General features: G+C 38.0%; 1 protein-coding gene across 5 annotated transcripts in view; it reads left to right on the top strand.

Moving 5' to 3' along the window:
• The window catches only part of LOC116848699 (sn1-specific diacylglycerol lipase alpha), a 72,189-nt gene that overhangs the window by 11,907 nt on the left and 43,730 nt on the right, over nt 1-16,552 (top strand). The window contains exon 1 of one of the 5 annotated variants that reach the window (XM_032825030.1): nt 511-740. The exons of the other annotated variants lie outside the window; for them this stretch is intronic. Coding sequence (XP_032680921.1) covers nt 646-740 — 95 coding nt within the window. The 5' untranslated portion in view covers nt 511-645. Of the gene's footprint in view, nt 1-510; nt 741-16,552 lie in introns of those variants that run through there. 5 annotated transcript variants of the gene reach the window in all.

Genomic DNA, 16,552 nt, shown 5'->3' with positions numbered 1-16,552 from the left:
TCAATTTCTTATTCTTACTTCCTACTTCTTACTGTTTACTTCCAATGTAGACGTCCCTTTAGACCCGATCTACAATAAAGTTTGCCCGTCTACATCACACGGAGTAAGCCTGAATTAAGTAGTAAGAGCTGAAGTAAGGAGCGGGTGTAAAGGGACGTCTACATTGGAAGTAAACAGTAAGAAGTAGGAAGTAAGAATAAGAAATTGACCAATCATAGTTAATTATTCTTCTCGCATTCGACTGTGATTGATCAATTTCTTACTCTTACTTCCTACTTCTTGCTATTTACTTCCAATGTAGACGTCCCTTTAGGGAGTAAGCGAATAAATTATTTTCATTTCGTCTTACTCCTACTCCTTACTCCATCTATTGTAGATCAGGCCTATAGCTCCCTGTTCGCGCGCAGTTGGGGAAATCGACAGACAGCGCGTCGATGCGTTGACACAAATGCGGATTTTGCCAGCCGACATGGCGCGTCGGTCGGCGCGGTCGGTTCGACCGGTCCGGACGTTCGCCTTTTTCAGTTCGCGTTCCCGCTTCTGGCCGGTCGGTCGTCGTCCGTTCGCTCGCTCGCTCGCTCGCTCGCACGATCGCTCGCTTCTCCGCACACGTGTAGGTTATGTCGTGGTCCGCGACGCTTCAGGATGCCGAGTCTGATCGCGTTCGGCAGACGATGGCGAATCGGCAGCGACGATCTTCTGCTACCTGGCGCCGGTCTGTTCTGCGTCCATCTGCTCGAGTGAGTACTCGAATTTCTTGTTGATTCGCGGGCAAGGACTGGACTCTCCAGAACTCGAAATCGGCGCAATTTTGCCGCGCGTCTAACGACACGTCTGTTCCTTCCAACTGAACTGCTGTACGCTAGTGAAATAAATTAGAGCGAGACAAATATATTTCCCCTTTATTTGATTTTACAAATATATTTTGTTTCACTCTAACGTATTGCACTCACCAGTCTGTACCAAGCAGCTTAGCTGAAAAGAACAGACCTGACGTCGCGGTTAGGGGTGCAGTGAAAAATTCAACTCAGGGGTGTTAGGTTAGGTTCTTGTTCCGCGGACTCGTGGTGCCGTGATCGAGAGTGAATGGATCTATGAATAATTGATCGAGAGAGAGAGAGAGAGAGAGAGAGAGAGAGAGAGAAAAAGAGAGTAGGTTGATCGGTCGGTAGGTAAATATATTGATAGATGATTCCATTTCCATCCCTTAGAAGGACATTATATTGGAGATACACAAAAATGAGAATAATAATAAAAACAAGTAGAGAGAAGAAGAAAAAGGTAAAAGGAAAGAATAATAGAATCTTCTGCTCAACAAAATTATTACGCGTGCCTTTAGTCATCTATATTTTAAGAGAGAAGTGTCTAAAAAATAACAATCATTCATTCAGTAGATAATATCTACACTTAAATCTAAATTCTAATTTACATATAAGACTGTAATTCTTTTATTTAAATAAAATCGACAGTTGCTTTCATGGAAAGAAATATATTATCAGTAGTTGAATGAATATCTTTAATGTTTTAGATACTTCTTCTCTCAGTCTAGAAAAGCTCACGCCAACGAGATAACAAACTTTAACAGGGAATATTCACCCCCGAGAGCGGTATAAACAAACACGAATCTCTCTTTCTCTCTCTCTCTCTCTCTCTCTGAGAAGGAAATCTCTTCTGTGAGTACATTTGCAAACTGATTACGAGCGCTTGACGCGCCGCAAAACCACCAAGTCTTTACACGAAATAATTGTGAAGGTAACAGCCGCGGGTGTCGCTGCGTATCGGGAGTTTTTCCAGAAGAGGAGACTCCTGCCACCCCGAGGGCGACCGCTGGAAGGTCGCGTCTTTCAGTCGCGGAATGATAAAGCGCGTCGTTGAAAGCATGTTTGCTTTATGTATGCAGTCCAAGCAGAGCGAATTGTATAATCTCGCTAAACATTGCTGCCAAGATATGCAAAGTGAGATACGTCTTTTAGGAAAGTCGCGATAACGCCACTTGGTGATGTAACGTCGGCGAATCGCCAGTGTAAACTATATTGGTCGGTAAAATTTTGTTCGGTTAAGATATCAACGGATCAATAATCCAAATTAATCGATACATAGAATCACAACAATTAATATATAACAATCAGTATATAAAATATATAAAATTAATCATATATAAAATCACGCAAATAATTTTACTTACCGATGAAATTTATTATTAATCAAGATTTGTTGCGATTTGAGAAAATAATACCTATAAAATGAGAAATACCTATTCAGAGAGAGAGAGAGAGAGACATTAATGGCATATTTACTTGAATTATTTTGTGTAAGTGGAACAAACAGTTACTTTCGTGAAAAACAACGATTTTAGAAAAATACATATTTTCTCACTCGAGGTAGACTTGTTCTCAACATATAAAAACATGTTTTGGTACAAGTGAATATATTATTAATCCGTGGGATAAAAATATTTCTCATTTTTTCGATATTTTTTCACTTAGCGCGTGTTGGTACATGCGAATTTTTCACAGCCCTCCTCCTGCATCGCGATTCCAGTCGTATTCCCAGCCGTACATTCATTACCATGCGGAAATGCGCGATTGCACGTATACGGTGCTAGGTGTCGTCGAAACTTCATAATCGGGAATCCTGCGCTTCGCGCGCGTCATTAAAAGTTGCGATCACTCTTGGGGTTGCAAGGCGGAGTTTGGCGTGTCGACCGCGGACATACCCTGGAGACCTCGTCGCGAGTTCGCGTGAATGGTTAATCAAACACGAGATGTGAAAATTGAGGGGGAAGGGGGAGAGAAATCGCGCTTGAGAAATGCGTCACGAAAGTTTCTTCGTAAACTTTCCGTTCAGTAGTCGCACTTTCCGACATTTCGGCGCAATTATCTGGCATAATGATCACATATCTCCCGTTACAGTCGGCTGTTCGTGGGTGAAGCACGCGCAACTTATCCGTACGCTATCGATATATCGCATATAATAACAATTAATACTGATTCAATTAGCTCTGATGAAAATTCCTAGAAATGTCAGGGAGATATGAGAATGCGTGTGTTTTCGTGATTCTTCCTGTCTTCCTCTTTCCCTCTCTCTCTCTTTCTTTCTCATGTAAATCAATTTTGTCACGCTTAATGACTCACTCGTGTCCCGGAAAAGTGCAGTGTTTTATCAAATTGCGGGATAATTAGTCGCATTGAGAAACAAACATAGGCCCCGTGGCCTTGATCTTAATAAGTTGTCAGAGTGAATCCCATTGAAGACGGTTTTAACCGGTCATTGTGTGCATGAAGATAAAAAATTTACGTTGTTCCTGTATTAAGACATATATCACCTTTAAGGGAACGCTGAATATCGACATAATATATCTATATCATTTCTGTATTAAGACGTGTATTACTTTTAAGGTCCATCTATAACGGAATTGGCAGCAAACAGTAAGACGTAAACAGTAAGCAAATTGACCGACCATTGTTGATTATTCTTAATTGGTCAATTTGTTTGCTGCTTATGTCTTACTATCTACTGCCAATCCCATTGTAGACGATTCTTTAAGGGAACGCTGGATATCGACATAATGTAGTTTCGTAGTTTGCACTGTTTTTTCATTTAGTTGCATAGAATTGCAAATACTTTCGTAGAGTGAAAGATGCATCGACATTTGTGCCTTTACTTTGAATCCTGTACAACCAAATAGAGGAAAACAGAAGACACAAACTACGAAACTGCATTATCTCGGTATCCGGTATCCTCTTAAGATCACTCTTCTGTTTCTCCCCCTACAAATCCCTGTACTTACCTCTACATTCAAGCTAAGTGAGATTCACCCCATACTAGCCGGTGTTTTCTGCGTGAAACGAGGTCTATAATTGTACGGTATCAAGGCTCGCAACTTTCCATGAACGGCGAGATGCATCTCACGTCATATCAAAGTGAAGATCATCAGAGATACGTCCTTGGATGTTTAGACTTATTTAACCCTTACTGTGTAACGTCTTTTCTGGCACCTTAAACGTGTAACGTCGGGTATCTCGTGTCCGATGCTTAAAAAAGTACATTAAAGTGTTCTAAAAAATCTGAAAAAATTCATGTTACCTTATTAACTATCCTACTTTAAGGATCAATCGATATATTCCCGATTTTTTCATTTGTTTAAACAATATATTTATATAAACAAATAAAAACGTGAAAAATATTTTTTTTTTTTTCAAAAAATCGTAACTTTATCAAAAATTAATGCATTTTAAAAATTCGAACGGGAAATTAAAGCTTAAAAATAGTACTTTAAAGAGAAAAGTAGTAGAAGTATGTATAAATTAATGGGATGCTTAAGTTTTGAGCATCAAAATCACGTTTTTTGAAAGTACGTAAATAGGTACAAATTACAGTAAAATACACATTTTATTCATTTTTAATCAATTTTATTTATGAAAATGACATCAAATACAATTATTTATTACAAAATTATAAAAAAATACAAAAGTATGAAAAAATTATAGTAATATCGAGGTTAAATTATTGCGCACAGTCAAAACATAAAAGGTTAGGTTAGGTTAGGTTAGGAAACTCTAATAGATTAATATTTATAGATAACTAAGATTAATTTATCAATTCCTAATGAAAACACATAAATTTTTAGTAAAAAAAATATCCAAATTAAAACAAACATTTTACTCATCTGCAATTTTAAATCAACGTAACATGTAACGTCGGGTCACTTGTGCACTTTTAAAATTTTGGTTGGCTCTCACGACTGCTGTTTACACACTAGACCGTCGGCGCTTGGGGAACTAGTAGCTTAGTAGTATACAATTTTTTTCAGTATAGTTTGGTCCCGCTCCTCTTACCCCCCTTCGAGGGGACAGTCACTTTTGCCAGGGCACGAGTAACCCGACGTTACACGGTAAGGGTTAAATCTTACTGGGATTCGGCGATTTATATCGGATTTCTATGTACGCACGCTCGTTTGCGAGATGATTTGAACACATTTCTTCCGACGAAGTTAAGAGAGCATCAAACGATCTCAATTGCGAGCCACTGCGCGTGTTTGCTACGGACTTGCGTCGAAGTGACAGTATTCAGATATCAGCCCTTTATTATACTCTCATCTATCAAATAATGAACATACGTTTTTCCCGAATTGTCCATTGCAGTTGTGATATCGAGAGTCTCATATACTGTCACTCTTCAGCTCCTGTCACAACAGATTACCGCGCAGGCTCGTGAGTGGCTCGCAATCGTGATCATTCGATGCACTTCTAACTTTGTGGGAAGAAATGTGTCAAAACCATTTCTCGCACACGAGCGTTCATCTGAAAAACCGCACGAGACCGCCGGCTAAAACAAAGCAAACATTGACCAACGCTCCCAGAGAATATTATATAGTTCTCTTTCCTCACATAAATTCTTTTCAATTTTACTTTGTTTCTAGTGGTGCGGGAAAATGAGATGTACCTTCCTTAGGGACATGGTAAATCTCGCTATAAGCGTACTAAAATTTTTGATAGAATATTTTAGTTCCCGAAATATACAAAGCACACACATGAGATGAAAAAGCAGTCAATTGCTGCAGGATGTCAGTCCCAAAACTCGGCCTCAAAATTCCGTAGCAATTTTTACTTTAAAATTTCGCGTACCTCTACAATATACATTAAGACCAAGACTCCGTCGTTGAAGGTGTATACCTTAATGCAAATCACCACCAATTACAATCGCGTCGCAATTTCATCGATAGGATGAAAATAAAGAAAGCAACGTCGGTCGGTCGATGACAGAGCGTCGATGTGATTTATACAGCGCTCGTAGATAAGAAGAACGATTTGTTAGTCGATTCTCTTCGGGTCGAATATTGAGTTTTGCGCGAGTTGTTCGCGCATCGTGAGAAATATTACACGACCAACATGAAAGCAGCCGAGTGATGTGTTTCCCCGAATGTCTCTGTTTTCGCGAGCTCCGCCCGCTCCATTCCTCCCATCGACTAACAAACTTTCGGCCCGGAGCGATCTGTTTTCGAGTTTCGAGCTCTTCCCGCGCGCGAGGTATCGTTCCTCGCGAATACGCTGGTCGCCCGCGAAACGATTTCACTTCGACTCGGGGCTCAATTCTGAGCGTTCCCGACAAATTGGAGCGAGTGCGGAAGCGTATCGTATTTTTCCAGACCGATGTTGCCCGAGTCACGTCCATACATCGGGTTACAAATGCGCGAACCGCACCGTCAAATGGCACCGCGTGACATTTCACATTTCGAAAGTATTAACCCACGACGCCCGCGACTTCGGACGACATAGCTGACACACGGCGGGATCGGGTTGACCTGAATAAACACATGCGTACTTTATTTCGTGTCGCTTTAATTGAATTTCACCGCCGCTCATCTTTATAAGAAGAAAAACGACAGCATGCAAAATGACGAGAAATCGTAGAAAGGAAGGAAAAAATGTGAAATCTATCGTTTAATACAGAGCTGCTCTCCTATGAAGCGAGCGTTCGGTTGAATTTTGACTTTCCAATTATATAAGAGTGGCTTAAGAGTTGGGTTTGAAATTTTTTCATTTTTCATTTACAACCTGTTAGGTTATATTCGTTCTCAATGGTTGTTTTCTTAATTTCGTTAGTAGAATTTTTGTTAACAGACGCGCATTCAGCGGGAGAGTAAATACATGAAATGTGACCCGCGCTCTTATCGAATTAAAGTTTTACTCTGGCAGATTGATAATAAGTCAATGTTTTAATACATCCATTCGTTTTTGTAAAGCTGCACTAATGCAGTAATAAATTTTCATTTAAGTTTAATTGTTAACAAGCGCCGCATTTCGCTCATACAAGAGCATCAACATTCGTCAGCCGAATGAGAGCAATGGAGTGAAGTTAAGGAGACTGGAGAGCCAGATTGTCTGAAAATCATGCTTGTTTTTTCACAATTTTTTATGACAAACTGAATGAATATGCAAAAATGTCATTTTTATGTGTATTTACACAACATATAAAGAGAAGAAAAATATATATTTGATGATCAAATACTCAATATAAATGTATTGTACATGCAGTTAAAATATATTTTGTTTTTCTTTTTAAAGTCGTCATTTTGCAGTAATATCTTGACTCTCGGAACCACTAACAAACTCGTGAAAATATTAAATTTTGAAATATTAATTTTTTTACTATAAAAGAACTCAAAATTTAATAATATTCCATTAAGATATTTGCAATTTTTATCATTATAGTGGCTCACACGATAACGACAAGCTTACGGAAATTTTCTACCTAAAATTCAACTTAATTGAATCACCGAGAATCAAGATATTACTGCAAAATGACGACCTTGAAGAGAAAAACGAAATATATTTTAATTGCATCTACTATATACTTATATTGAGTATTTGATCATCAAAATTATATTTTTCTCCTCTTTATATATTGTATAAATATACGTCAAAATAAATACTTTCGCATATTCATTCAGTTTGTCATAAAAAATTGTGAAAAAACAAGCACGATTTTCAGGCAATCTGACCCTCCAGTCCCATTAAGGGTGATTCTCTGGTAACACGTTAGCAACGCCGCGATGAAAGTTACGCGGCCGTCGTTCTGCCTACTTGTTTTCTCCGGACTTGTCAAATATTTCTCGGCGGAGGGAGCGCAGGTGTCCCAGACCGTGCAGCGAACTTTTTTCCTACTGCATTCGCGCCAAGTAGGGACGACAAACACCTCCGCGTCTCCCAACGTACGCTCCGCTTGCTCAAAGTTGCAAAAAGTTCGCGGCCACGATCGATACGCCACGTGCGAGCGAATGGCAGCTTTTGTCTCCGAATAGCGTCCTACACCCTCTGTACATGCGCTATGAATCATTTAAGGGTGACTCCACACAGCGCGCGCACCGTCATTGTGTCCACCGTGTTCGGAGCCACGTTGATCGCCAACAACCTTGTTACATAGAGTGCCGTAAAATCTGTACATACTTTAACGACCAATACCGCGATCAAGTGTCGCGGGTGGTAGTTAGGCTAACGAGAGATTGTAAAGCCGATTGTCCTGGCGCGATTCTCTACACGGAAAAAAAGATTTGCTAATATATGGACAACTAAAATTATTAACTGCGGGAGCAAATTTTCTTGCTTTCGTAACAAAGTTATTTAGTTGTGATAGCTAAAAAATATATAGCAAGAGATATATATAAATACATCTCTTCAGAGATGTATTTATTAAAATTTGGTGGAAATGATACAGTTTTTAAGTGACATGTCTTCATGTTTTAAGTGAATTTTTGTGATGAACATTTATTCGTAATGTTACATTTTTATCGATAATATTTGAATTAAACAAGAAAACTTTAACGTATTTTGCCTAAAAAAATATAATCTCAACCTTAATCTTCTTATTTTCACGAGAGGATTTTTGTAAAACTGACAGAAAAATATTTTTCATAATCCCATATTCTAAGTGTAAAAATTTTTACCGAAAGAGTACTTCTTTTCTATTGGAGACAAATAATATTGTGTGTGAAAAAAGCTTTTGGTTGGATTACCCAAATTTTCTGTTAAATGTGAACGAACTAGAAAATTTCGGTTAAAATTATCAGAGATCTGTACAAATTAACCAGAAGTCTTATGAACTTCTGGTAACTTCAACCGAATTATCTGATTCGTTTATATTTCATCAGAAATTTGGTTAATTCACCCAAACATTTTGCTCTGTGTACTCGGGATATTTTCCTTTTGCTTTCAGCAGAATCTTTTTGAAGATATATAACAGAAAAAATTCTATCAAGGGTGAGATTATACTCTTTCGGGGGTGCAGTGATATTTGTTATACTTTCGTCGACAATGTTCGAATTAAATAAGTTGTTCCTGAAAGCGAAAACGAAAGGTGGGACCTGACAAGTCCAATTAACGCAAAGTCGAGTTGGAAGGAAAATCTGTAGCGGTTGATCGCGATATTTTATATCGCACAGGCACAAACTTGGCACTTGGCGATCGATATAGAAACTCGATCTCGCCGGCTTTACCTCCCTTCACGAGAAGGCAGAAGTCGCTCTCGCACTCGTGTAGAGAGACAAGGTGGTTATTAGTGCATCAAAGTCGCCTCCGTCGTGTGTACACGAGCCATTAAAAATCGCTGTAACGTTATCCGCATGCACGTGTACCGAATACTATTTTTTCCTCGTCGTGCGGCTGGCTATGTATAGACCCCAAGCCTATAAGCTCGTCGTGATTTAAAGTACGCCAGGTACGTGTCGCGCCGTGTCGCGTTGCGTCCGACTTTTGCGTTTTATTTACTTTCCACTGTTAGTTTAGTGCATACATCCAAGGAACGCAGTCTTACTGACCTTTTAAAGCACAAGTTTCTCTCCCCTATAATCTTAACCCTCTACTGTGACTCTGAAGTTACAATCCAGTTTCATCATTATTTGTCTCAAATATTAATGCTGCTCCTGTCATGACCGATGTGACGTGAAAGTCGCAATATGGCTACCTTTTTTTAGTATGTTGCCAACGATAGCAACTGGCCAACGTGATCTCAGAGTCACAAACTTATTGGGAAAATAAAAAATTAGAAAAATAAAATTTCACCATATATGTGTTGAGTAATTTAGTCTTAAACATCCTATGTACATGAACAATTTTTTAAACATGAAAAATTAATTTGGGCAGTAGAGGGTTAACTGTGGCAAGGTAAACCGTGGCAACTGGACTCAATGATAATTTCTTCATCTTCACTAGTCCGCAAAACTTTTCTTTCTGTTGTTTTCTGTAATCGTTGAGGCAAATTCCACGGAAAAACGTGAGATTGTGTGATCATGTGACCAACATCTGTGATAACTTGCTCCAATAACTGCAGTAACCTGCATGTGGAGTTGATTGTTACAGATGCATTCGATGTTTGTTATTAATATTATTAGTATTAAAACGATGCCACCTTTGAAAACTTGACTGACAAAATACTGATTTTTTTCCGCAAACCTTACGTCGTACGACACAAAATCACAAGCGCTTTTATACGGTGAAAATATGTGGAAAAGTTAATTGGAGCATCACTCAATATGTGACAAAAACGATAAAAAATGTTAAAATTGACATTTATATAAGATCTGTATATATAAAGAATTGCATGGCTATTTCCTAGCCACATCTTAATCGAGAGTTACTAAAAATTTTCGACCTAACGCATTCGTTTCTAGATAGTGAAAGATCGTGACTGTTGATTATTTGAAGAAATATTGTTACTACCAATATTGTTACGATTATACGTAACACGTAAACGCATAATCGCAAGTTATAAAACATCAATTTGCTATCGGAGCAAAACTGCAACTGCTTATATAAATCCATCATGGTTCTTACAGCAAAGTAATTTGTAAATTCAGCAAATTATATCCAGCAAATAGTGATTAGTATTCTTAGCAAATCTTCTTGCTATCCATATAATAACGAAAAGATTTTGCTAAACGAGCAGAAAATTTGCAAATAAAACATCAAGCTATCACAGCTGCTTGACATCTTTACAGTTTCTTCAAATAATCAATAGTTATGACCCTTGAATATCTAGAAACGAATACTTTAAGACGAAAATTTTTAGTAACTCTCTAGGGAATAACTAGATATATATATATATATATATATTCTATACGAGAAATACGGAAAAGATAATCGTATTAATATGACTCTCGCTTCTATGTTATCGACATTTTTGCAGTTCGTCGGGCATTTTGACATCCACTAAATAATAAATTATAGCTTGAAACTTGCAACCACCATGATGTTTTTGGCCAGTCGGAAGTCTCATCTTATCTACAAGGAGAAAAATAATTTTGCTCTTTTAGCAAAATCGTCGTTACTACTGCATAGTGACAGCAAAAGAATTTAGTTGACGTAACTAATTTTACAAATTATTTATTATCAGAGAAGAAAAGTTGCCAGAATAAAAAAAAATGTGTTGAGTGTATTTATCCTAAGAATCACGTTAATTTGCTATCGATGCAAAATAATGTATCCTTAGCAAATTTATTTGATATCGGAGCAAAACTGCAGCTGCTTGTATAAATCCATCATGGTTCTTACAACAAAGTAATTTGTAAATTCAGTAAATTATATCCAGCAAATAGTGATTAATACTCTTAGCAAATCTTCTTGCTGTCCATATAATAACGAAAAGATTTTACTAGACGAGCAGAAAATTTGCTGGGCCAGCAAATTATTTTTCTCCGTGTATCTTATTTTATCGTTGACAGTGATTCGACAGAAGTCGTTCGATTTTCAACAAAGAGCAACAATGTCCGTCGAATATCAGCGAGTGAGTGCGTTTGGCGCTCTTTTTGTCTCATTTTTTACGCCGAGTCGCGATCCATTTAAACGTCCTGACAGGTCGGGAAAGTTTGACGAGCGACAGCCGCATCACGTAATAGTCTCCGAAATAGAAGCGTTACGCTTCCGTGACGGTGAAGACGTCTCCTCCGACGTCTCTCGTCTCGACTTGCCGTCGTAAATCGACAAGCAAGTTCTCCCTTTGACATCGGCTTTTCTCGCGGCATTTTCTCCTTCATTTCGCCGACTTACTGCCCGTTTCGGCTCGCGCCACTTCGTTATCAGGCGCCTTCCCCATTCAGCGCGCTACCGAGCGCATAGCGTGCCATCCTTAACTTAAATTACGTTGTATACGTGAAGAATCGCGGAGCGGTATCTCATTGAGCAATCTCGTCATTGTCATTCTACCGAGACGCGCCGTACGCGAGCTGAAGATCGATAACAGTAACGAAACGGCAGCTACATGCAGAAAAATGCACATGCTGCATTTTCGAGTAAACGTTTCAAGGATTTCACAAGTTTATCCGCGAATCTATCATAAACGTCAAATCAGAATACAATCTCATTCCTGGTAGGTTTAGCGTGTCAATCAAGAGTGTTAAATTGAAACAATTCTCTCTGCATAGATTAGTCTAAACTATATGAGGTATTCCCAATGTCACTCATGACGTACGTGCACAGATAGAGCTCATTAAATTGAAGAAAAAGTCCTCTACCATTTTGCAAATGACCACGTAGATTTTTAATCATTAATTAACCTTTAGACTGCTGGGAAAGCCACTTTTGTGGCTTTGCATAAATCTCAAAATTCTGCGCCATGTGTATGTTACTTATATAGAACAATTTTTGAAAAAAAACCACTTTTTTAATGAAAAAATGCCGACAGCCTAAAGGTTAAAGAAGATTGATGCATTATCGATCGGTGCAATTATGTGCACCGATATTCTTTAATTAATAACTAAAAATTTACGTGGTCATTTGCAAAATAGTACACGGAGAGAATATTATAGATTTTTCGCATGAAAATTTCTTTTACTTTTATTATGTTTCTAATAGTTTAAGAATAGATTGTCATTAATCTTGCCAATCATTATTCTTTAATTAAATTATTCTGAATTAAATAAATTCGTCTTTTAAAATATACACACAATAAAGTATATTACAATATAATTTTCTCAAACTTATGATGAACAAATTTTACGATTGTGTTATCGAGAAAATATTCTCTGTTGAAGATAATCATTACTTAAAAGAAACAGAGTAAACTGACAAGTAAACCTACCCAAAAGTTACACTTTGATTTCTTTCTAATTTGGCACAAATGTAGAAGTACAAAAAATGATTAGGTCATGTTATTTCATTTTGGCTCACTTTGAGTTTCACGGGCAGTTTATAGCTTTTTGATGTTCTCACTCCTATCATCAACAAGTACAACAAAAATGCATAAGAAATAAAATTGAATACCAGATATAGTTAAATAATTTTAACAAAATCGGCATAGCTAAGACACGAACCATTCTAAATTTCGTTAGCCGAGATTCCAACCGAAATATTTTAAATCTGTGCTAAATTAGCAGAAAATTGTTCGAATCTCGGTCAAACCGAGAGAGAAATCTGGCAATTTTAATTAAAATTGCTGGATTTCTCTCTTTCTTTCTCGGTCTGCCTGAGATTCGAACCATTTTTGACTAATTTAGCACAGATTTGAAATATTTCGGTTGGAACCTCGGCTAAAGAAATTTAGAATGGCTTGTGTCTCTGCTATGCCGATTTTTTGTTAAAATTATTAAACTATATCTTATGTTCAATTTTATTTCTTATGCATTTTTGTTATACTTGTTAATGATAGGAGTCAGAAAAGCTACAAACTGCTCGTGAAAATCAGAGTGGACTAAAATGAAAAAATATGACCTAAATTTTTTTTATACTTCTACATTTGTGCCAAATTTGAAAGAGATCGGACCTTTTGGGTACGTTTTCTTGTGAATAATACCGCCTTTCCCCTAACACAGTTGAATGATATATTATTTATTTGTGTGAAATACGCGGTAGTTCGAAGAATTCAACGTTCCGGGCGCAGAAAGGCGGAAAGCGCGAAGCCGCGAGAACCGACCGTATCGATACGTCTCGAGAGATTAGGTTTGCGTGAAAAATGCACCGCATTTTTATCTCGATAAGCGTATTTCGATTGTATCTCGATAAGCGTGCGGATGTATCTTCGCGTATGGTGCGACGAGCGCGCAAAAGGAAAAGAGGACATAAAATATTTATGCGCGGTCGAAATTGCGTCATAAATATTTTTTTTTCTCCCGCGAGACGGTCACGAGATTTTCTCCGGGATTTCGCACGGAGACGTATCTAGCGAGCGACATCATGTCTTATTCATGAGCTCTCTGCTCTCGCCTTATCACGCAACCGGGTCGCCGTTGCTTTTACTGCGTTTTGTGCACGTTTTCTACGCGGGCGAGATCCGGCGAAAACGAAGATTCACGCCGGTCGATCGTCGCCGAGCGATAATTCTTTCATCCGGGATCACGATCACGGTTCCGCGATCGCGAGCGCGAGGTCGTGATCGCGGAATTGTGTCCGCGAACATTTTAGCGAGATTTCGCTAGTTGTCGCGGCAGTTCTTTCCACCGATAAGTGCGTTCTATCGCGCATTCTTTAACGTTCGTGCACTCAATACGTTGATGTGTCATCGAGCCGTACTCGTAATGGAAGAAGTCACGCGTGCAAAGTCCGCGTTTCGCGAATACTTCGCGGAAATTTCTTCGCCAAGTAGCATATTCGACAATTTCATTAGATCATCGTTGCATGGAACTTCGTGAACTCATTAATTCGCTCGCGATTGTCGGACTTTCGCCGGTTACGAGTCGGTATCATACTTTAAGTATGACATACTCTTTTGCGAAACGCTTTAAACATTTTCTCTGGTGGAATTGGGAGCGTGTTATATGCAATCACGCAATCGCGTGAGTCACTGTCTATGGATTTGCGTACACCAAGCCTCATGAATTATTCTAGGAATTCTTGAATTTCTCAAGTAATCGTGATGTGCGAATATTTCATATACAAGGTGTCGCAGACTCTCCTCCGCAATTTTTGTGGGGACGTGAAATGGATTGAGGTGAACACAATGCGTTTTGCGATATTCGCAATAAATTTCGAATTAAAGAAGATTGGTGAATGATCACGCGTGATATAGTACACGGAAAAAAATAATTTGCTGGCCCAGCAAATTTTCTGCTGGTCTAGCAAAATCTTTTCGTTATTATATGGACAGCAAGAAGATTTGCTAAGAGTACTAATCAGTATTTGTTGGATATAATTTGCTGAATCTACAAATTATTTTGCTGTAAGAATCATGATGGATTTATATAAGCAGTTGCAGTTTTGCTCCAATAGCAAATAAATTTGCTAAGGATACATTATTTTGCATCAATAGCAAATTAACGTGATTCTTAGGACAAATACACTCAACAAATTTTTTCTATCCTGGTAACGAAACTACTTCTGCTCTGATAACGAATAATTTATAAAACTAGTTACGTCAACTAAATTTTTTTCATGTCACGATGAACATGCAGTAGCAACGACAATTTTGTTAAAAGAGCTAAAAGTTTTTCTCCGTGTATGACATACTCTTTTGCGAAACGCTTTGAACATTTTCTCTGGTGGAATTGGAAGTGTGTGTTATATGGTCGCAGTTGCGTGAACCAAACCTCATGAATTATTCTAAGAATTCTAGAATTTCTCAAATAATCGTGATGTGCGAATATTTCATATACAAGGTGTCGCAGACTCTCCTCCACAATTTTTATGGGAACGTGAAACGGATTGAGATGAATATAATGCGTTTTGCGATATTTGCAATAAATTTCGAGATATAATTAACTCTTTGTATACACACTTATTTTTTCAACCTTCGCATACACTCTGGGTGGTTGCCACCCATGGCAATATTCAAACAGCTGTATCTTTTAAAATATTTATGCTAAACTTCTGAAAAAATTCATGGATTAACTTTAATATTTATAGAAAGTATTTACATACTTTTGGTATTAAAATTTAAAAAATTTCATATTTAAAAAAATAATTATATTTCACGATTTCAAAAAAAAGTGAGTGTTTGCAAAAAAATTTTGTAACTTGTATTTTTTTGTATTATTTTTAAGTAAAAATTTAGCATTTTATGTTGAAATATTTATCTTTAAGGAAAAAATTGTCTCGTAAGTCATTTCTGGAAAAAGTATATTTATTTTGAATATCAAAGTTCCATTATTTTCACTTCAGACGGTTGCCAGAAGCTAACTAACTAACGCTTATTTTGCTAGCAGAGTGAAATCAAACTACAATTAGATGGCGACACTAGTTCGCCATCTATTACTAGTTCCATTTATTACTAGTTCCATGCATTACATTTATTACTTAAAAGAGCGCTGAATTTTAGTTATGGGTAGTAATGTATACGAAGGGTTAAAGAAGATTGGTGAATGATCACGCGTGATATAGTAGATGAACTGTAGTGACGCCGTCTGTCGTTGTATACATTTCAATCTGACAAAAGTCAAATTGAGATGCCTTGCAGTTGTGATGTCAGAAGTCTCGTATATTGTCATTTCGGCTCCGGTTGGAATTTCCACGCAGTCTCGTGAATAGTGACTCATCAATCGTGATGCGCTCTTAACTTCATCGGAAAAAAGAACATGTTCAGACGTGCTCGTTTTGCAAACGAGTCGTACACATCACTTTTCTTCGATTGATCGTTTCGACGAAGTTCCAATTAGCAGTCCATCCAGCTGCGGCCAGCTGACATGGATCTTCGCCAGATTTCTCATTCACATCGGCCGCGATTTAATAAACGGTTTTATGAACGTCCCGGCGTAACTCAATCTGTCTCCGCGCCAAGTTGATTAATTACAGGCGATAATTGCTACACGCACTATCCACTTGCGCCGCGAAACGACTTGGCCGGACTAATAGACAAATGAGGCTTGCTCCTTTTTAGCTGCACTAATGCTGCAGTGCTTCGTTCTTTTCCCTCGCAATGCTAAGTCCACAATAGCATAGTGAAGCAAATTTAGCGTTAGAAGTAAGAGTAGGAAATAAAAATCATTTATTTCGCTTACGCCCCCATTTATTTCGCTTATGTACCCACTTAGAACGATCCAATCATTATTTTTCTCCGTGCACGGAGAAATATAATTTTGCTCTTTTAGCAAAATCGTCGTTGCTACTGCATATTCGTACACGGAAAAAAG

Source organism: Odontomachus brunneus, unplaced genomic scaffold (genome assembly GCF_010583005.1).
Source record: "Odontomachus brunneus isolate Ranch 3 - 2012 unplaced genomic scaffold, Obru_v1 Obru_scaffold_097, whole genome shotgun sequence".
Lineage (NCBI taxonomy): Eukaryota > Metazoa > Arthropoda > Insecta > Hymenoptera > Formicidae > Odontomachus > Odontomachus brunneus.
The sequence above is the reverse complement of the archived record's forward strand: the minus strand, read 5'-3'. Positions and strand labels throughout refer to the sequence as shown.